This window comes from Oryctolagus cuniculus, chromosome 9 (assembly GCF_051225735.1).
Source record: "Oryctolagus cuniculus isolate XC-2025 breed Fujian yellow rabbit chromosome 9, ASM5122573v1, whole genome shotgun sequence".
Taxonomy (NCBI): Eukaryota; Metazoa; Chordata; class Mammalia; order Lagomorpha; family Leporidae; genus Oryctolagus; species Oryctolagus cuniculus.
The window spans coordinates 18,101,955-18,124,813 of record NC_142875.1 but is presented as its reverse complement, the minus strand read 5'-3'; the positions used below and the strand labels follow the sequence as shown (position 1 = coordinate 18,124,813).

The following is a 22,859-nucleotide window of genomic DNA, read 5'->3' as shown; positions in this document are numbered from 1 at the left end:
ACTCTAGTCTCCACTCATCTCCAGTCCTTTATTTCATGGTTTCAGCTGGCCATGGTCAACTACAGTTCAAAACTCTTAAAAAATTCCAGAAATAAACAATTTGTAGGTTTTCAATTAGGTGCTGAGTGTGATAAAGTTTTTTATCTCCCAGCTCTGTCCCACCCTGGACACAAAATTACCTTTTTGTCCAGCGTACCCATGCTGTGTATGCCACCCACCACTACACACTCAACACTCATCATGGTTATCAAACCAGCTATCCACTGTATCATCGCTTATGTTCAAGTAGCCCTTATTTTTCTTAATAATGGCCCTAAAGAACAAGTGCTTCCTGGAAGTGGAAAGGTAAAAGTTTATCAGGAGTATGTATGTACAGGGAAAAAATGTCAGCATATGTAGGATCTGATGCTATCTGAGCTTTCGGGCATTCACCAGGGGTCTTAGATCATATCCTCCACAGATATGTGGACCACTGTATTTCCATAAACCGAGGTTCTGAGTTCACTAGCCCCTCCCCTGACCAATCAGAGTGCCATCTGACTATTTTGTGTTCAAAGTCTTTCCCTCCCTAACTGGCATATAAAGCTCAGTGAGCATTATCAAATGACCCCAAAATTGGGATTTTTAGTTATCAATTGAACCAAACTTGTTGATGTGGCTTTGCTTTAATTTGGCACAGTAAATGGAGTAAAAGGAATATCAAAAGATTTTTTTTCCATTTATATGCGTGATTTATTGCATTTTCTTAAGGCTAAGGAAGAACTGTTCAGACTTGGTTTTGAAGAGGCAATTGCTTATTTGAGATAAAGTGTATCAAGTACATAGCAGAGTGAAGTGTCTGGTCAGTGATGGAAACTCAAAATTTGCTGGTTCTCTTTTATTTCTTTTCATTCTCATTACAGAAACCTGCATGCTAACTGCTTTCTACAAATAAATGTTTGCTCAAGGGCAAAATTATCACTAAAATTTTCATTTGTTCAGAATCTTTCATTCTTGATGGTTCTATTATCAGTTATTTAATTAGATTCTTCCTAAGAAATTTAGAACACCAATTTGTGAGGATAAATTGCATTTTAGAGCACCTAAAATGTAATCTATAGATGTGGAATTGACACTTGGAGATGCAATGGCTTTGAGCAGCCCTTGTTGAGGAGCAATTTATTTTTTCATACTCTTTGTTGAACTCTTTACTTAGTATAGATTTAATCATAAGTGTATAAAGTCAATTGAAAATAGATCTTAGTAAAAAATAATGAGAATAGGAGAGGGAGGAGGTAGAGGGGTGGGAATATGGATGGGAGGGCAGGTAAAATGGGAAGAATCACTGTATTCCTAAAGTTGTATTTATGAAATGCATGAAGTTTCTATTCCTTAAATAAAAGGTTTCTGGGGAAAAAATCAAATCACAGGTAACCCTGGAGCTGAAGACAACCCTGAATTTTGGTAACATTTGTGAACCCACAACTTTCTGATCAACCTACACTGCTCTGTCTTTGCATATTTCTCTTTCTCCACGTCAAAGATCTCACCTTCCTGTGCCTGGGCTTTTGCAACTTCTTCTTCTTGAAATAAGCATCAGTGAGACGTCTGGGATTTTCAGACTACTGATGGCAATCCTCATGGGGGTGGTAATGACAGATTTCGCAGGTGTTCTGCAGAGGAACTCAGGGGTAAGAGGTCCAGTCGTAAGGAGCAAACCACGGCTCAGCTGCTTCTGCCAAACCACCTTCCGGTCTCTGTGCTGCCGTGAGGATGCTCACAATGGTGCTGGGGTGATGCTGCCCGCAGTCACACATGAGCTGATCGAAGGGCTCTGTGTGCAGCGCACCATCTTCAGTGGGATAACACCTAGCTTAACCACACTGGTACCCCCATTCTGTCGCCGCCAACTGGCTGTGTGATGACTGTATCAGGAAACGTCTTGTTCTTTTCTACCCTAGGTTTAGGAGCTAAGTGCTTCCTCTTGTACTTGGACTTTGTAGGATACATAGCAGATCGGGAGTACCTCCCAATTATTCTCATGAGGACAGTGTTTCAGCTGCAGAGGGTCCCTTTCCAGGGCTTTTTATCCTTAAGGTTACTCTTTTTTAACTTTACCATTGGCATTCTAGCCTTCTTGGCTTGAGCTTTTTCACCCAACCGTCTGAGAAGATGGGAAAGAGCTCATTCTTGACTTTTTAAACATACACTATGTGCTGGGACTTCTTACAGATTCTTACAGTGGTAGATAAATGTATGAAATCTTAGTCTTCATAGAGCTTAACTTACTCATCCATAACTCTGCATGATCAATAGATTTATTACTGATTATTGTTCTACTTAATTGCAAGTTACTTCAGTTAAAATAATTACCTTTATGACTCCCATTTTTAGCATCTTTTCTATGCACTGTACCATTTTATCTTCAGAGCAGCCTCGAGAATTGGGGAAAATTTGTTACCCCAAGGTTACACAGGTGTAAGGAGAAAAACAGGCTAGTGCTCCAAACTTTCAGAATTGCTCATGACCTGTTGCTGTGTACTGAATGTATTTGTCCCTCTAGGTTCATACATTGAAACCCAAGTTCCCAGCCGGTAATACTAAGGAGTAGGGCCTTTGGGAGGTTATTGTATCATGAGCGTAGAGCTTTCATGAAGGGGATTAGTGCCCTTCCGGAAGACAACGATGAGAGCTCCATCACCTCTTTGAGCACACACAGAAGGCTCCACCTATGTGAGGCAGACAGTGCATTCGTACCAAACACCCAATCTGCTGGTGCCCGGGTCTGGGGCTTTCAGCCTCCAAAACCATGAGCAATAAATTTCTGCTATTTGTAAATGACCCAGTCTAAGATATTTGTTATAGCAGCCCAAATAGATTAAGACATCTGTCCATTATACCACAATGCTCTCTTGTAAAATAATAGCTACCCCTGTACATAGTATCTGTGGAGCCAATGCAGATGATATCTGCTGTTTCCCTGAGTACAAATGGGATATATTTGAATTCGCTAGATAGTCATCTAACAAATAGTTCATCCCTTAATACCATAAATAAATTAGAATCTAATAGGTAAACAAAACATTACTCTGAAAACATCAAGTCTGATTAAATCTAGGTAAGAGGGGCCAGCGCTGTGGCATAGCAGGTAAAGCCGCCGCCTACACTGCCAGCATCCCATATGGGTGCCAGTTCAAGTCCTGGCTGCTCCATTTCCTATCCAGCTCTCTGCTATGGCCTGGGAAAGCAGTAGAAGATGGTCCAAGTCCTTGGGCCCCTGCACCCACATGGGAGACCTGGAAGAAGCTCCTGGATCCTGGATTCGGATCAGCCCAGCTCCGGCCATTGTGGCCAACTGGGGAGTGAACCAGCAGATGGCAGACACTCTCTCTCTCTCTCTCTCTCTCTCTCTGCCTCTCCTTCTTTCTCTGTGCAACTCTAACTTTCAAGTAAAATAAATAAATCTTTCAAAAAAAATCTAGATAAGCACTGTTACCATATTTAATAACAAAGATTAAAGTTCCATTTGCAAATTTCAAATTGGCATACAGGAACAGCAACTCCTTTTCCACCACAGTAAGTACTTACTGAGTAGAAAGTGAGAACATAGAATTTTAAAGACACAGGAGGTGAAGCAAGATTTATCTGCAGCCCTTTCTTCTCAGGTTGCCAGCAATGACTTTTGCAAATGTATAATCAAGCTGCAAAAGACGATGCAGAAGATAAACAAGACAAAGAGATGGGGGTATAAAGCTACACGTGCCTCCGAAAATGCACGCCATGTTCATTTAAAGGAAATATGTTAAGATGATTAGATTTGGATGCAGACCCCTAAGACACAGCACTCAGACCTGTTACCACCACATCTCCCGCCCCTCCTCATCCCTCACAAACTATAAAATGCCTCCTCTTTCAGTTCTTCCTGGCTTAATGTCAGCTTCTTTAATCTCAGAATGCCAACATGCTTCTGAGACATTATCTTAATAATCCTCTTAAGGGAGAAGATTCGTGAGCCAGATAGTTTCCCAAAATCCAGGAGCTTTAGACTCCTCTAGGTGGGAAAGAGGACTCCTTTGTAGCATCTGTTTGCACTGGGGCTTCCAAACACTTTCTCAAATTATCTAATTATCCCTTTCAACTTCCCGTGGAGGGAGGCAGGCAGGGGATAACGCTGATTCTGTTTCTTAAAAGGGTGAGCTAACGATGTGCCTCACCATAAGGTGGCTTATCCTGCAGTTACATCTTCTAGAAATTTCTGTTGTGTTTTAAAGTGAAGGCTTTTAGTGTCTTGAAATAGTATTCTCTCAAAGGTAGAAGAGGATGGAATGGCTGCACAAATGCCTCTAAGTTATGCAATGCTATCTGAATCACTTCTCTGCTTGGCAGATTACAGACCCTCCACACTGCAGCTCAGAGTATGCACTCAGCTAGTCTGGGGGGCACCCCCAGGTGAAACTCAGCCCAACCAAGTTGGGGAACACAACAAATGACATCATTGTTTTTGAAGAGTCAGAACACCTGTTATCTTGAAGCTGCCTTTATGAAGATGCCTGATTCAACTGTGACACGAGATACTGGTTGCTTTTACAGCAACCATTACTCCCCGGAAATATTTTGCAGAACACATTTATGAAACATCAACCCAGATATTGTGCCCCCCGATGTCCTTCTTCAAAAAGCACAACTTCTAGAAATTACAAAGTGTAAAGTGATATACTTCATTACTATCAAGCACTTACTCTTCTGATGCTGGGTTGTTTTCCTGCCTCATGTGTTATCATCACAGCATGTCTGTCTGGTGAATAATGTTCGTCCCACTGTGCTGGCCTCCACTCCATCCATCTGCCACCTATCTATGGAGTTCCCCTGGGTTTACTTAAAGCCAGTTTCAGGGCTTTAAATACTACCTTTTAGGCTAATGATCTAAATTTCTATTTCTAGGCCTGGGCAACTGATTAACTGATTCTCACTTAACTAAGTCCTTTGACTTCACATCGTTCTTCAACTGTTTCTTTCCTTATTCAAAGTATTAAATTGGGGGGTACTCAGGCCATCAGAGAAAAGGCTCATTGTTTTTTATTCATTTTAAAAGTCAGAGTCAGAGTTAGAGAGAGAGAGAGAGAGAGAGAGAGAGAGAGAATCTTCCATCCATTGATTTACTCTCCAGATGGCCTCAATGGTCAGGACTGAGCTAGGCCAAAGCCAGGGGCAGGAGCTTCATCGGGTTCTCCCACATTGGATACCAGCATCACAGGTGGCAGCTTTACCCATTTCCCACAGCATTGACTCCTCATTGGTCTTTGTATCAACCTAGCCCTGGGCCCCCTGGGAGCCATATACCTTTACCAAACTAGACCACTGCTATAGCCAACTCAGAAAATTGCAGTAGCCCCAAATTTCTGCACAAGATTTCCTTGTGTCCCAGGCTTCATGAACCCAGTATTTTTCCAGCTATCAGACTGTATGTTTTCTTCGTCTGTTAACTAAATGACATAAACTTGGTAGCTTACAAACAGGAATTTATTTCTCACAGTTCTGAAAGTCCAGAAGCAAAACCCCAGGAGACTTACTAACTGGTGAGGGCCTACGAGGCACTTAGTGCGTGACACCTGCTCCTTGTGTGCTCGTGTCAGCAGAGGGCAAGGTAGCTCCCAGGGCCCTCTTTTAGAGGGGCACAAAGCTTGTTCACAAGGGTATAACCTAACCACTTCCGCAAGATCCATCTCTCAGTCCAGTATGCTGTGATTAAGTTTCTACTTCAGAGTTTAGGGCCAACACACACATGCTCACACCACAACACATAAATGAAAAATCATATCATTAATTTTCCCTTTGTAACTTGTCTTAGTTACACGATGGATAGGTGTTATTGAAGATTTATTCTCTGTGCGAGACTAATACAGGAGCATTTAATCATCCCCTAGCAGAAGCAGGGGAGCTGATGCTCAGGTACAGCTTGGCCATTGTTCTGTGTTTTGTGAAATTCTGGTACAGAAGCCCTGATCCCCAGGCCTACAACCTACACACTTCAGGTTTTCTCTTATGACGATTCTTTTTTCTGAAGAGTATGGAAGATATGAAGTTATTTTTGTAAGGAAAAGGAGGAACAGAAAGGAGAGGAGACAGGATATGAACTCACAGCCAAAACGAATTTATTCAAGAAAAATGAATTCGTACAAGTGGCTGACTGCCAGGGTGCACACAGACTGAACACGTGGCAGACAGCACAGCCCTCCAACAGGCTGTCTTACATAGCTTAGGGTGAGCTAAGGGTCTGAAGGGGAGGAAAAAAGGGTGGAGGTGAGCTATTTCTTACAGGTTTTTCATGGGCTTTCAAACCTGGAAAAGAATGCTGGGCGTGGGGTGGGTAACAATACTTGTGTGTAACTGAACTGGTAGTCTCCTGGAAGAAGAGAGAGGTAAAGGGGTAGAGGGAATTTTATCTTCTTTCAGGCAAAGAGCTAAAATGGCTGAGGCTTATGTCCTTATTCCATCAATTTTAACAGATCTTTCTGTGGGTTTCCACCAGATTATAGAGTTAAGTGTTATCTACAAAATAATTAGAAGTCAGTGTTTTCATCATCTTGTTTCAGACTCAGCAATTTCGGAACTGAACTCAAAGTAAGAAGCAGAATGCTACTTGGCTATGTTTTTTTTTTTATTTTTTAAATTTATAATTTATATTATTTTTAGAGGCATGGTAGAGGTCTCTCATCCACTGGTTCACTCCCCAACTGCCCACAACAGCCAAGGCTGGGACAGGGCAAAGCCAGGAGCCAGAGACTCCATCCAGATCTCCCATGTGGGTGGCAGGGACCCAAGTACTTGAGCCATCACCTATTGCATTCCAGGGTGTGCATTAGTCAGAAGTTGGAATCTTCCTGAACTCAGACCCAGGCACTCTGACATGGATGGGAGTATCCCAAGCAGCAGCTTAACTGCTATGACAAATACCCAAGAGATCAGACTATACCAATCAACCTACATTGTACTATAACACCACCCTCCAAAACAAAGTGAAAGAAATTTAAAAATCAAGCGCATGGTAAGTTTTTCTGTTACGAAAGATACATCTCCCCTGAACACTAATATTCTTTCAGGGCATTCCATGTTTCTTTGATTTAACTTAACTCAGCAGCCAGATTTTTTTCCCAGAGAGCAAATTAGAAGAGCCCATTAACTCTTTCAGTGCCCGCTCTATGAGAGCTCAGCAAGGCCATTTGTATTGTTTCGCCTTAGGCTTTACGCTTTTTAAAAGTCAGCTGTCATTTTCAAAGCAATCCAGAATAGCACACTCAACAGATCCCTGGAGCTCTGGAAATGTTAATGCCCTCCATCAGCAACGACCTTGCCACGGGGAAGTGATTTAGGCACCAGGGAGAAAAGGGCCCACTATCTTCATCACGACTGGTTTACACCATCAGCTTTAGGAACTGCGTGAGAGAAGAATAATCAATAGTGTGTTAAGACCAATCTCCAAGAAAGCCAAGACAGAGTACTCTTGAACTGCAAAATGCTGAGTTGAAGGAGAACTTTTGAATACAACAAAAGTGAAATTAGCTGCAGTGGTAAAACAGAATGCATTGTGTCTCAAGATGGAATCTGTCATCGGGAAAGGCACTCAAGAAGTCAGTACACTTCAGTACAGCCGCATAATATGCATGATGAAAAATGAGTAAGCACCACAGAATCAAATAACAAAACTGGAACCAACGCATGGTAAACACACTCGTGCAAGTTAAGAATTGGTCCGCGTGGGCCCACAGTTAAGACACTGATTAGGGCACCACGACCCATGCCAGAGAACTTGAGTTTGGTATCCTCTCTGGCTCCACTCCTGATCTCCAGCTTCCTGCTGAAACCACACCCTTGGGAGACAGCAGAGGATGGCTCAAGTACGTGGGTCCCTGCTACCCATGAGGGAGCTCTTGATTGGCTCCCAGCTTTGGATTCACTCAGCCCTGGTTGTTTAGGGACTCTGCAGAGTAAACCAGCGGATGAGAGCCCTCTGTCTGGCTACTCTGTCTCTCCACTTCTCAAATGAACAAAATTAAAGATTAAAAAAAAATTCCTTTGCATAAATTTACTAGTATCTAGGAGAAGAATGATCTCCTACATGCAAATAGAAAGTAACGAGAAGTTGAACTTCATCAAATCTCCTGAAAAAGACACTATGTTTCCTGTCAATCTAGTAAAGGTCTCAACGCTTCATAACTAGCATTGAGTAGAAAGTTTCTAAAATGAGTAAAGGGAGTGTTCCACACCACCCTGAGTGAAATCACTGTGGAAAAGAGCTGGCAACTCAGTCCCTAAGATCATTACAATGAAATGTTTGATTTCCCACAGCAACCCTAATTGTGACATGAACAGCTGTCAACAACAAAATTAGAAGAAACTGTCATTATATGGATTCCATCCACATGTACTTGTCCTATTTCCACACTGTAGCTCAAGAGGGGGTTTTCAAAGAATTTTTCCAGTAGAGGTTTTCATTATTCAAGGGGGAGTCACTCAGATTATTTGGCCCTATATGCTATACAAGGAATACATTTGTCACGATAACAAGAATCCCAATTGGATGCTTATTGAATACCAAAGTCAAGTACATGAAAGTGTCTGGAACACATTCCTTTAATCCTGAAGTCGTCCTTTGAAGTAATTATTACAATTTTCAATTTTAATGCAGTTGATGCTCATTATTTTTTGTAGTGATGTTCTATGAAGTAGATGCAAATATTGAATTAGCAAACACTGAGCCACTTCCTCTGGGCAATGCAGGGTTGGACTCCTGTAGGCCAAGGGTCACAACATTTTCATCCACACATCAGTCTCTAACCTTGTTTTTGCGTGTTTCTGTTTAAAGACATCTGACTTAGTATATATTGTTGAGTCATTACCATTGAACTCACAGCACTAAACCTAGGCAAGAATCGAGTTTATCTAACACATATCTTTCTCCACAAGACACATCACATCCTTCTGCCAGAAGCACCGGACGGAACTTAAACCCTATGCTAGGGTAGAGAGAGCAGAGAAGGGGTCGAGGAGCATTCCAGTAGTGACAACACCAATTTAAAAGCACAAAAATCTGGAAAATGTTACTAAACAGACCATAAAGAGATCACTTATTTACAATATAGACGCTGAAGGGACGACAGACAAGGAGGAAACAAACACATCAGATAATGCAAACTTTTTAGCCCTCTGCCCATGTCCATGAAAATGCTATGAGTATTGATTTGGGGGTTACAAATATGTTTCAGTTAACAGGCAAATTCACAAATGCAGAATCTGGAAATAATGAGGATTAACCTATACGGTGAAAGCGCGTCACTCTATTTCTGTCTGGCTAATTTTCTCTGTTATATTGGTAGTTGAACTTATTTAAATTTTAAAATTAGTGTTGACTGGACTTAAGAGTTCCATGAAAATGTAAAAACCACTGACTGCCTTGCACACTTCTGCACCACGACTGTAGGAATGCATGGTGTACCTTTCTTAACCGTTCAATGGTTCTTTCAGGTCTTTCAGGGATGTGGCCAGCCCAAACCTGCTCCAGCTCTCAGATCTGCACGCTCAGCTCCTGAAAATTTCAATACACGTTTCAGGCCCTATAATCCGGAGGAAAGACCAACAACTGCTGCAGGCACAAGCTTGGACCGGTTGGTGAGTACTTCAGATTAATGCCCAAAGTGACCACTTTCTCTCACCAAAGTCATTCTTCAAACACAAGTCCACAGTTCTGAAAAAGTTGGGTTATAAAAGTCATCTCATTCTTATATCTGCTCCTGTCCTTAATTTGAACCCTCAAAAGTAATGGGGTCTTTCTTTGAGGTCACGAATTAGATTATTTAAGAAACCTTTATAACTATTCATTCACTCTGGCAGTGACCAAATTTCCAATTTCATATTTCTTCTGAAATATTAATTTGAAGAGGAAGTTAGCATTTCTTTCAGAGATGTAATTATAAGAGCCCATTTCTTATTCATCTGCTTTAGTTTTTTTCTTAGAGTGGTTATTTATTCAGCTATGATAAAGTGTAACTTCAGTATGACTTCTCTTTATATATAAAATTTTCTGCTTGAAAGATCTCACTAAGAAACCCAAATCAATGTTACCACTATATTTTCTCTTTTAAAAGTTGAAATCCTTAGAAATATTTACTCTTTGAGACATCTGAATGTGTGTTGGGGACTGAATGCTATCTATCACCAAAGCAACTTACCTGGATAATACAACAAAAATAAACACAATTTTTTGAATGCATTTTTAAAAACAGATTTGGCTATAAAAATTAAAAGCTTGTAATTTCACAGAAATACTGCCTATTTTCAACTCAACTTATTCAATTTGTAGTACTATAAATGATTTATATACCTGTAATTGTTACTAATGTTAACGTTGTTTCTTTACTAGTTATCTTGAAGTAAAATTAATAGGTAAAAATCTTAAAGTCATAAAGCACTTGAACCACATTTGATCATGTCATATAAACTCAGATCTCAAGGACTGCAGGTTATGAAAATATTTTAATTAGTAATTATTAATTGTTATGAATTACTTCAGGATTTTAGTTACTATCTTTCTACACTGTTGAATTCATAAGAGTAAACTGGTTGAGTTTGGCCCCAATGTAAGTATATAAGCCTTTCTCTCTATAAAAAATCAAATGTACTTAAAACACAAAGTCTCAAAGGGGTAGCTTGAGTCGTTAGCTGCTAAATTATGCTATAAATTTTTTATCATTTATTAGCAAATAAAACCTCCATCTAGTGTAACTTTAAAAACATCTGTAATCACTTCAACCTTCAACTTTACCTTGTTTATATCCATTTTCTATCACGGTTTCGGGAAAAGTTTGAATTAGTCACCATTTTTTCTTTTAAACAAATGAACAAGTTGCCAGTTGTTTAAATATAGCTCTCTTTAGATTCTGTGGTTTGTGTTTTCCTATACAAATGGCTTTCCATTTCTCTTTAACCAGCAGTAGAAAGGGTGAGTATAAGTTTAGTCCTTTTTTTTTTTTTTTTGGTTCCATTTTAGTTGGTTTTAACTCCATTATTGGAACAATTTTGACTTTTCCAATTTTTCATAAAATCAACCTAAGAACTAGGGTTCAACATTAAGGTGATGTAAAACGTTGTACCTACAATACCAATACAGTGTTCTACACTTACTCTCTTAAGAAGTTAGAGCTCATAGTAATTGTACTTGCCACAATAAGACAAAAATTTTTTTTTAAAAAAGGAAGGACGTTATGCATTTAGTCAGAATTGCACAGCATTTGAACAATATAACAATATATATATATATGACAACTGGTTCCTTTTTTCCCCTTTGAAACAGACGAGCAATTTCTTGTCATCACCAGGAGAAATGAACACCTGCCCTTAAATAGGAGAAGTAGACCTTGAAAAATGTTTCTCCAGACAATATTTGTGCAGTTTAGCAAACCTAAATAAAGCATCCACACTTAAATGATGTTTAAAACCTTGTAGACATGAGAACTGGAATTTTAATCTTTTATAAAAGAATTTCATTGGTAATCTTCAAAATGCCCCACATATAAGGATCTTAAAGAGTTGTGGTGGATAGCAGATTGACACAGCGTTCCCTATTTTATGCACATCCGAAATCTAAACTTTAATCAATCTTTTTTTTTTTCCAAAAATAGTTGGTAATGGTTAATCATCTGATCATGAGTAAAAATCAAGGATCAAACCCAGCACAGAGGTATTCAATCAATAGGCCAATTTAATTCTAAAACATTCTCTGACAGTAGTTAATATTTACTTCCTCAAAGACGTGGCTTTGGGCTCTGTGAGAACTGCAGTTTTATCCATTTTTACTGAATTACATTCTGATCCCTTCCCAAATTGTGCGGGTTAGAGATTTGTAATTCATAGCCAGTCCTAAGCCCACCTGGAGCTACTTTCCCCAGCTCTGAAGAGCTAAGGACTGTTTCCACATCAAAAGGAGCTGTACTAAGGTTATCTTGGAGAAACGAGCTTTGCTGAAGCCAGTATCAGAGGCTCAGTTCATGGCCCTTGGCTCCCCCAAGGCTTTCTTCCCTGTATGGGCTGAGGCTCTCCCAGTTCAAACAGTGAACAACGGAGGAGTCACCTCTGGCCAGCCAGAGCATTGCAGCTGTCACATGCCATCCTCTTCCAGAGTTGCCTGGTGAGCTCCCCAGATGGGTCTGCCATCCATTACAACCCATTTCAACTGTTTATAAACAAGGCTCATGTTACCTACTTCTGTTTGAGTTTTCCCCTGAAAAGAGGTTTCCTGCATATTTCTAAGAAGCACATGTCTCAGAAAAGGAGGATAACTAGAAAAGATTTCCCTTAATCTGTTTCAGCAGAGAAAATGCTTCAAAGGACAGCATCAAAAGAATTCTACAGTCACCCCACCCCATTTTGCCAAAATGAAAAGAACTTCACTATAAAGCTCTTGGAGAGCTAATCTGAGTCCCATTTAAGTTAGTATCTGTGACATTAACTTTGGGATCTGTTGGTAAATGTTTTCTTACAGCAGTTATTGTCAAACTGTATTTTATGTGAACTGGTAGTTATGGGATTTGTTTTGGAAATCAAACTCCCAAATCCAAGCTGGGTAAACTATTGCTAAAACTTGTATAAAAACATTTAAGAGCATAACTCTGTTAAAAATGCATCAATCCCATTATTGAAACTCTTATTATATTTAGAAAGAATGTGTAAATTCTTTTGTATCACCAGGAAACACTTCCATTTGTTCTTCAAAAGTTATATGGCCATAAGAGGCAGTTGAAATGGTCAGTAGCTGTCAAACCTATTATCCTAAAGTGATTTTTGGAATCGAGGAATAAATGAATACATTTGTATAAATTCAGCTGCTAAAGGAAGGTCCACTCATCTGAGGATATCACACTCCTTCCTGCCCAAAGCCACACTCTGTTGAGGCCATGAATGCATTAACTAATTTGTATAACACCCTGAGCCTACCATCTTGAGTTGGCTCCATTTCCCTCATTCACCTTTGCAGCCCTTCTGCCTGAGCCAACTGTTCATAATTTTCAGTTAAATGGCCCAGGGGTGAGTATTGGCCCTTAGCAAGTACCTCATCTCTTCCCCCTTCTCTTAAATTTGTACTCTGAATTCTCTTAAATACTTTAATGTAAAACTATGATTTTTTTAAAAGATAGTTCCAATTCAGTAGAACTATCAAGTGTAAAAATAAACCAGCACAAAATAGCTCAATTTTTAAGATCTGAGCACACAGAAGTATTTCAAATTATCTTCTGTAAAAGGCAATTAGTTGCACATCTCAGAAAATTAAAGCACAACATGTTATAGAGCTCAGGACTGTCCTTGGACAGGGAGCATCTGTTAGATTACTCAAGCTGATTCATTAGAGCAAAAAATATACTTTACATTGTTTATTTTTTGGAGAAATACATTCTATGAAAGTAAGTTTAAAAAAAAAGCCAGAGTTGAGAGTGAACTCATCAAGTTGGCAATGGTATAGACCCACATATCTCCAGTAAGTATTCGACAAGGCACTGTGTGTGGATAGGCTACTGTTCATCGGAGGGACACTGGGGTGAGGGTGGGTGGAATGCCAACCTGCAACGCTAAGCTTTATACCTGTGCTGTGCTACTGTGCATAGAATAATCTTTTTCTTTTTCCTTTAAATGTGTTTTCCTCCTGCTTCCCAGAGGACTGTGTGGAGGACAATGCAGCACAGTGTAAGCATCAGCCTTCTTATTCTTCCTCTCATTCCCATTCGTCTTTGTGCAATCTTCCTGGAGAGTTCTGAGAAACCGCACCTCCACTCTCCCTTCTGAAATCACCCAGAGTGAATCGAGTGCTGTGTATGGCCGGCTTGGTTAGGAGTTTCCCCTCTGCTTGGTGTTGATGGTTAACATCCATGTTGATATTCTTTCCCCATGGCCAAGTGTTCAATCTAATCTCCGTGCAAGGCTAGCTCATTTGGTAGCTGATTGGAATTCAAGCCCAGCATTCAGACTATGTGTACTAGGCCTGAAAACACAGCTCTTTCCTGATAGAATATATTGGCCTTTTTTCTTTCTGTGTACAGCAAATAATTACCTAACAATAAGAATAAACCAACATCGGTTCTCATGCATAAGAAGCTAATTTTTCTATTAGCTGAGACAAGGAGAATTTAGGGGGCTAAGAAAGAGCTTGTGGTATTGGTTGTTGACTCGTTTTTTCCCACATGAATTACTGATTGCTTTTAGAGCATGTAGGCAGTTACTTGTTTTTAACTTGAAATGGTTTGTATTGGGACTAAAGACAAGAACTCTTGGGTTTTATCACTTGACTCTTCATGTTAACCAAAATAATGAGACAGCTACCTAACCTGGTATTCAAATATCATTCCATAGCAACAATGCTCCTTAATGAAGGCCTGTACAGCATCATGGACCTGTGACATCATGGTGATCTATGTCAGCCTGGTCGTTAATCCTGACAATGGTAGGACTGGGCCAAAATTCGTTCATCTGAAAGGACGTTGTCCCTTGAGAGGTCGCCCCATTCATCCTTGCAGTTCTCTGAGACCAGGGACGTTTGGGTGAAGACAGACAGTGAAGAGGCAAATCAGGAACAGGGACGCTCTGGTAGGGAAGACCTCAAGGAAGAGACAGGGCAGGCAGAGAGCTCAGGCGGCCTTGCTGTGAATGGGGACTGGGATGGGACAAGCTGGAGTGCTGTGTGACCCACCTAAGAGGCAGAGCAGCTCCGGTTCAGAAAGAAGGCTCCCACCCTTCCCAATTCATTTTCCCAGGAACTCGAGAGATTCTAGCAGGTGAGCCAGTAGACTCTGTTCATCTGATGCTTATCATGACCCTGAGAGCTTTCTCCCAAGACTTACAACTTCTCGAGCAGATGGAGATGAATGCAGATCTCAATCTCATCCCCATGGTGACTGAACCTCTCTGTCTTCCCGCACTCTTTATGCCAAAAAACCCTCAACGTCTATGTTGGATGTGATTCTTCAGAAACTCACTGCAACTTCTGAAATCCACTGGTATGTCATTGGTCACAAATAGATTATTAATAACATCACATATCAATTAAGTATTTGAAAAAAAAAATCCCTTTAGGATCTGCATGTTGTTCTCAAAGAAAATGCCAAAGCAACTAACATTCTGGCATTATTTCCCATCTCAGTGTTGATACCAGTTTCAGAGTAAAAATTCAAGTCATAATGCTGTCCTTTCAGGCTGATTTGGGTCCATTTTGGTGTGATTTAAGAAGTCTTGCTTTAAGGGTGCAGAACACTGTCTGTTGTTCCTTGTAAATTGCCATGGCATTTCATTGTCACCTCAAAGGATCCCTCATCCGGCTAAATCCACTCTTTTGCATTTCAAAAAGATGTCAGGCTGTGTTTAAAAACTGCTTTATTATCTAGCACTTCAGTCCCTGTCTTTAGGTGAAACTGATATTTCCCATTTTACACACACACACACACACACACACACACACACAATCTGCCTCTGCCTAGCCTGAAAAGGAAAAAGTCCAATCTCACTAACAACAGTAAACCAAATTCTCCACTTTAATTAGTTTTCTAAAGACAAATGGGTCATGGCCAGATTGGCTTTCAGCCTCTGCTGCAGCTGAATAAATTACGCCCCATTCACCCCAGCAAACAAATGGCTACTGCTCAATCTACTTCGGATTGTGAACGACCCTGTTTTGCTTGAACCTGCTTTATCTGTTTGCTGCAAAACCCCACTGAGACACCCAAGTTTCATTTTCAATGAACCCTTGGTAATAACAGCAGCAAAATGCAGTGAGCTTTCAAAGCAGGGAGAAAATAAAAAAACATTAAAACCAAACCACCCAACTTATTCAGTCTCGGTTTCTGCTCTTCTCCAGGCAACATTGGCAGCATGTGGTAGCAGGAGAGGCGCTTGTCAGCAGCTTCTCTCTATTTAGGAGTCTTGTGGTTGATGAGACCCAAGTGGGGAATAGCATGAGACACACACAGAAAGTGATGGCTTATCTCCAGGATATTGCGCTTTGTCCATAGCTTGCAGCATGCACAAATCTAATTCAGTGGTATGCACTGTGGGAAGCCTTGATGAAAGGCCTGCTCCTCCCGTGGATTCTTCAGCTCCCACCCAAAGGACAGGGGACTATTTTTACCTCCTCAAGGAACTAGTCTTTCAGGCATGTGCAAGAATGGGGAACCCAGGAGCAGCACAGCCCTCTCTTTAGGTTCAAAGTTGTGTTTGACCATCCGGAGTTGTATACCCAATAGAGAAGGAAGAGTCATTGTAACTTTGACCATGTAATTTTCTGGGAGAGGTCCAAGCCCAGGCCACAGCACTGTTTTAAGACAAGTCCACAGAACCATAGGGATTCCCATAGCAGAAGTCAAAACAGACCTCATAAAGAGAGAAAACTTGCACAATTCATTATGTATAAATGGTCTGAAATCATTTTGGGGGTAATCTGCCAACAATACTATTTTCAATGTTGGATTAAACTCTCTTTTGTCCTCAGAAACAGGTAGGCAAGAGTTTTGGTGACCTCAATGTCACAAAAATGAAATGCTACCCTTTCAGACCTGTAATATACATTTCACATCTAACAATCATTGATCAATATGCTTATTTTCCCCCTTCAGGTTTTAAAATTTCTCTCAGAATTCCTAGACTTCAGCTAAAATCCAAATTGATGTATTCTATAGTTATCAATGAATCACCAAATATATTTATTGAGTTCTTCTCTGTAGCATAGCACTTAGTAAAGCTAGCTGCCATGTATAATCTACATCAGAGAATGTTCTTAGTGCTGGTGTCATTGAAAGGCAAGGGTTATGATTTGCAAGACACTGTGTTTCATAGCAGTTGGACATTCTATGTCTCCTCCAGGGAATAGTGCCTAGCACAGTCTCGTAAAATATCAGCATATAGTGAAAAGAAACTTGAGTTTGTAATCTAAGATAGACTATACCAAACGAAGTGAGAAGATATAATAATAAATGACTAGTCATTGAAAATATATTCAAATTAAAAACATGAAATATATGAAGCATTCTTGATGTGGACCATATCTAATAGGTCATTTTCCATTCATTAGCTAGAACTTTCTGCCCAAATATTGAACAAGCTGAACAGAAATTTTCTGTCAGTTATAAGCTAGTCAGATAAAAAAAAATCCATGTGAACATTCATTTACAATATCTATCCTTTATCCATCCAGGTAACCTGTTTTGGTGCACTCATTATGAAAGTCAGAATAGACAAGCCACACTCAACTGCTCAAGCCATACCTATGAAACTGTTTCCTCATGTGATGTACCAGTTGACACAGACATTTTGTTAAATGATTGAACAGCTAAAGAAACCTTTTCCCTGTCATGGAAAATTTCTAGTACTTTTTTTTCCCCTGGCTGTCTGAGATATTTGCACCACAACTCCCAAATGTAATGTTCATGCTTATAAGAGATAGAGCTGAAGAAATGGGATATTTCATAAATACCCATTTTGATGTATTTGCTGTATAATCAATCAGCTTTTAACTGACTCTGGGGCCTGTGGAATACATTTTAAAGCACCGGGAATTTGGCTATTCCCATAACATACTTGGACACTCTTTACTGCTAGCAATAAACCTCAGGCACAAACACTGTAGAGAAAACCAGATAAAAAGAAACTCATTTGAGTGAAAATTGACTTCCCTTCATAAGTGTTAACGGTAGAAAGAAATTTCCAATACATAATAATTTTATCACTTAAGCACATTCATGGTCATTATTGTCAAAGGCTCTGACTTCATGGGTATTTTCTTATACCTAAAAGACCGGTCACGCTATTAAAAACTAAAAAATCAGGTTGATAGTGAACTGTGGGGAGCAATTCGGACTAGACTAAGTTACTGGAGTTGGGACTTATTCTATGCATCTGCTCTCCCACAATATGGCGCTGGGAGAGAAGAAAACAGCTTCTACACAGCTGCCTCCAGTTCAACCAATAAACTGTGGGACTTGCTCCTGATTGGAGGAGAGCAGCGTACTCGGCGTGTGGGCAGCCGAGTTAGGATTGGCGGAGGAGGACTATAAAGGAGGAAAGAGATGGCATGCACCAGGAACATCTAAGGGGAACATCTATCTGAAGGAACACCTGTGCAGCCCCCGAGAGAGCCGGCCGGCGGTGTGCCGCTCCCCTGCGGAAGTGGGGAAAGCGGCCAGGGGGAACCGCCCTTCCACGGAGGTGGAAGGGATAGTAGCCAACCCGGGAAGAACCAGCAGCAAACCCGGGGAGGGCCAAGCAGACGAAAGAACAGCGCAGGGTCCTGTGTCGTTCCTCCACGAAGAGGGGGAGCGACATAATGGTGCCGTGACTCGGATATGAAGCCTAGGCAGGGTTCTGTGTCGTTCCTCCATGAAGAGGGGGAGCGACAGTGAACGAATGAATCAGTAGCAGCAGCAGCTCCACCATTATACTGAGGTCTGACAAATGGTTTTTTGGAAGTTGGGCTTGTGTAATATCTTTAGCAGATTTTCCACTGCTGTATTGATCCAGATGGGCCAGCAAGGCAAGGCTAACCTCACAACCAACCATCAAAAGGGCTCATAGCTACACAAGTTTACTTCTGGTTTGTTTCAGATATCCTTTGTGGATTACTGTACATTCATAATTAGTAATTACTAATTAGTAATGATCATCACTATTACTAGAGGACCTTGGGTGACAGAGCAGCTGTTATCTAGAGCTTCACCTGTCACAATGGCAGGGGCAATAGAGAATGTGACAAAGGTGACTGTTAGTATCTCCAAACAGAAGGAGCTCCTCAGTGTGCACATCCTATAGACGAAAGCAAGTCACACGATCAAGGCAATTGCTAAGAATTTAGGGACATATGTCTCTATGTGTCTTACACAGAGGGAAAAAATAGTCGTGTTGTTGAAAAGCTATATTGTCAATCACCAACCCATATGACCAAGGCAAGATTTTTAAACTGAAAAAAAGATTTCATTACACTCTCTAACTCAACAACAAACTTTACATGGTAAAGAGCAGAAATGTCAGGGATTCATTCAAATATTATGTACTAACATAAAACCAAGAATAGATGACTAGAATATAATCAAAAAACTCACAACACTTAGTAACCATAATTTAAATCAGACCATGCTCTCATAAAAATTGTTCTGCAATGAACAAACTCTTTTGTGGACCTTTGAAAGAATGACTTTTAAAATAATAGTTTTGGAATCCTAGAAGGAATCTAAATCCTCGTTGGAAAGGGAGGGCTTATAGTACCCTAATAAACCAGCATCTTTTTCCAAGTCAGGTTGATCTTTAGCCATCACATGCCTAGTACGCCAACTGAACTTGAATTCAGCCATAATTCAACCAAAGAAGTCCCACCCTAAATCAAAGACAATGTCTCAGAAAGGTATGAGTTGCTGCCAATGAGTAGGAGAAAAGGAGTAAGAGAAAAACAGAGTGAGGCAAAGACTTTCTTATTACCAGCATTTAAATGTGATTTGGATCCAGACAATATATATTTTAAATAGGCACTGGGATTGCATATTGTGAGTGCAGCTCTTGTGTGACTTCATGTCATGTTTGCTTAGGCAAAGCAATTTTTCTGCTCTTTTCCTTTCTGGGTCAGCCTGGTTGGAGCAAATCAAATTGTTCTCCCTTCCTCTCTTTCATACATCATCATTTAAGATCACCAAGAAATCATGTTCTGGAACCTGCCCTTGTATTCTTTTACAGTATCAGTTTATTTCTGGAAAGGCTTCATGAAAGAGAACACTTTATACAGGTTAATCAGGGAAATTGCACCAGCTGACAGCAATAGCAAACTTATCGATTGCAACTGAATCTCAGGAATGTGTGGTGTCATTGACTTCTGCTGGAACTATTTGCAAAATCAGGGAGCTTTGATTCAGCTGGAAGAAAAATTACAATACAAATTCATAAATTATTTATGTGTAATGAGGCAGGAAACCAATGACTTTGTAAGTTATATTCTAAGAGACTTTGACCTCAGAAAACTCCCCAAAGCAACTGGCATTCATTTCCTGTGAAAAACACTCATGTCCGCACTTGAAAAGCCCAAGAACTTCTTTGCTCACTCTTTGCAGTTCCTTGAGCGCTACAAGAAAGCACTGGAACAGCTCTAGGAAAAAAGACAGAGGCAGCAAACTGCCTTAATTGATCTCCTCACATAAAATCCAAAAACCCACAGGCTATCTTGAGTGCGAGACATGTTCACTCAAAACATTTAGTTTCCAGTTACTCGGGAAAATCCAATCTTCTCTATGCAATGGTCTTCAAGGAACAAGAAATATTCATTAGGAGCTTGATGGCTGAGCACAAGTGAAAGAATCCTCATCCTCTCTTTTGTCAAAGCTTCTTAAGAAAATAAGTACAATTAAAAGTTCTGTACAGTTCCTTTCTGTGTTATTTTGAAAGATGAGAAGCAAAAATGAATGTGTAAGGATATTTTCTGAAGAACTGACTTGGGATAACTTAGGTTATATATGGCAAGGAAGGGACCAGGGTATATGAGAAAGTGTGTCTCATTCTCATGCCCAATAGCAGTAAGTAGACAACTCAAAATTGTTAGTTTTTCATCAAGTTTTACTGAAGTATACTATTTTTATATGGTAGCCTATGATTCATCACTAATTTTGTAAATGCAAGTTTTAAAATTTTTACTTTGTACATAAAAACTGCTTATTTATGGGGACAGGGATGTGAAGTTTTAAATTTATTAGAAAAGCAAAAGAGAGCGAGAGAGCACTTAATCTCTTCATCTGCTGGTTTATGCTCCCAAATGCTTGCAATAGCCGTGTCTGGGCCAGCGAGGCGCTCGGAACTCAATCTGGGTCTCCCATGTGGGTGACAAGGACCCAACTATTTGAGCCATCACCTGCTGCCTGCTAGGATGCACATTAGCAGGTAGCTGGAATCAGCAGCAGAGCCATGGCACAAACACAACCACTCCAAAATGAAACGTGGTGCCCAAGCAGCATTTGAATCACTACACCCAATGTCCACCCTTGATGTTTTATATGTCTACATTGTCCAAATCATGATTAACCTAGCTCCTCAAGCATTTATCATTTATTTATAGTTAAATACATGTAGGCACACATAGGCTACATTATTGTTATGTACAGTCACCCTCCTGTGAATCCGAAAGAAAACCAGAGAACTTCTCACTCCTGTATAGCTCTGACTTATTACCGGCTAATCACCCTTTCCTTCCCCTCCACCCCGTCCTGCCCACTGTGTCCAGTCCCTGAAAACCATTCTACTTTCAGCTTCTGAGATTAACGTCTTTGGATCCTACCTATGTGTGAGATCATGCAGCACTTGTCTTGCTGTGACTCGTTTACTTTATCACTTTACTTTGAAAACTCAGGACTCACTTGTCGTAAGTGAAATGTGACCACCAATTTCCAGTATCCCTTCAACCCTCATACAATGCACTGTCCTAACCGTTACCCTCCCACAGAGAAATGCCCCTGCTCTCTGCTTTACAGAACAGAAGGCAAGACAATCCTTTTCCAAACAGTCTTCAAATCTTATGCATTTTTTACTGATCTTTTTCATCTGCTTGCTCCATTAATTAGAGAGAAAGTTCACAAGGCAGGTAGATTGACTTACTTCTCCTTATAGTCTATTCTTGTTTTATGTGTTTTGAGTCATATTTATAGTTACAAATTTATCTTTGTAGAAGTGAACTTTTGATCATTATATCATGATGCCCTTTATCTACTAATAGTTTTTTGTGTTAAAGTCTATTTCCTTCTAAGATTAGCATAGTTAGAGCAAATAGGTTTTTGTTAATATTTAACTGATTTTTTTTTATCTCTTCACTGCCAACCTTTCTGAACCCTTATGATTTAGATATGCCTCTTGCAAACATCACTAAGATAAATTTATTTTTAAATCCAGACTAACAATTGTTACATTTTTACTGGAGCATGTAATTCATTTGCATTGGCAAGAAATACTGATAGAGTTGTTTCTCCCATCTCACTTTGTGATTTCTATTTGTCTCATCCTTTCAGTCTTAGTTTGCTTCTTTCTTGGAGATCAATTGAGGATTTTTCCTTATTTAACATTTTTCTATTGGTGTTTGAAAGCTTCTTTTTTTAATGACGACTCTTGAGATTTTTACATGCATTCTAACTTATCAAAACCTGAGTTTAATTAATCAATACCTTTACTCTTCTCTGAGATAATGGCACCCTAGAACACCTTAATTCTGATCATTCTTCTCCCAAATTATGTGTCATTATTATGGGATAATTGTGTGTGTGTGTTTGTGTGTGTGTGTGTGTGTGAGAGAGAGAGAGAGAGAGATTTAATCTCTTCAAAGATTTTACATCATTAATTTATACTGGAACATTTCATATGGATTCAACCACATTTTTAACACTTTCTTTGGTTATCCTTCCTTCTTGCAAAAAAAAAAAGTCCCTCAGGAATCACTTTGTTGCTCTGGAATGCAAATTATAAGCCTCTTTTACTGAGGGTTTTATTTGAAAATTTGAAAATGTCTATTTGCCCTCAGTCTTGGTAGATGTTTGCATTCTACATGCTAACTGTAGGTCAAAGTAGTGACCTTTTCTGAGTACACTGATGCTTATATATTTTTAAAAACTTTCAAGAGACAGAGACAGACACAGAGAACGAAACAGAGCTCCTATCCGCTGATTCATTCCCCAAATGCCTGCAACAGATGGGTACTGGACTGGAGCCAAAGCCAAGAGTTGGCAACTCAATGTGGGTTTCCCATGTAGACAGCAGGAACCCGATTTTGAAGCCATCACTGTTGCTTCCTGGAGTCTGCACTGTCAGGGTAACTAAAATCAAGAACCAGATCCAGG

General features: G+C 40.0%; 1 protein-coding gene across 4 annotated transcripts in view; it reads left to right on the top strand.

The window, feature by feature from the left end:
* The window catches only part of GPC6 (glypican 6), a 1,205,004-nt gene that overhangs the window by 1,091,305 nt on the left and 90,840 nt on the right, over positions 1-22,859 (top strand). For 3 of the 4 annotated variants that reach the window (XM_089303510.1, XM_089303511.1, XM_051850542.3), the window contains 2 exons: positions 9,502-9,645; positions 13,681-13,710. In XM_089303510.1, the coding sequence (XP_089159636.1) occupies positions 9,502-9,645; positions 13,681-13,710 (174 nt within the window). The remainder of the gene's footprint in view (positions 1-9,501; positions 9,646-13,680; positions 13,711-22,859) is intronic. The other variant, XM_002713000.6, reaches the window with a different exon arrangement.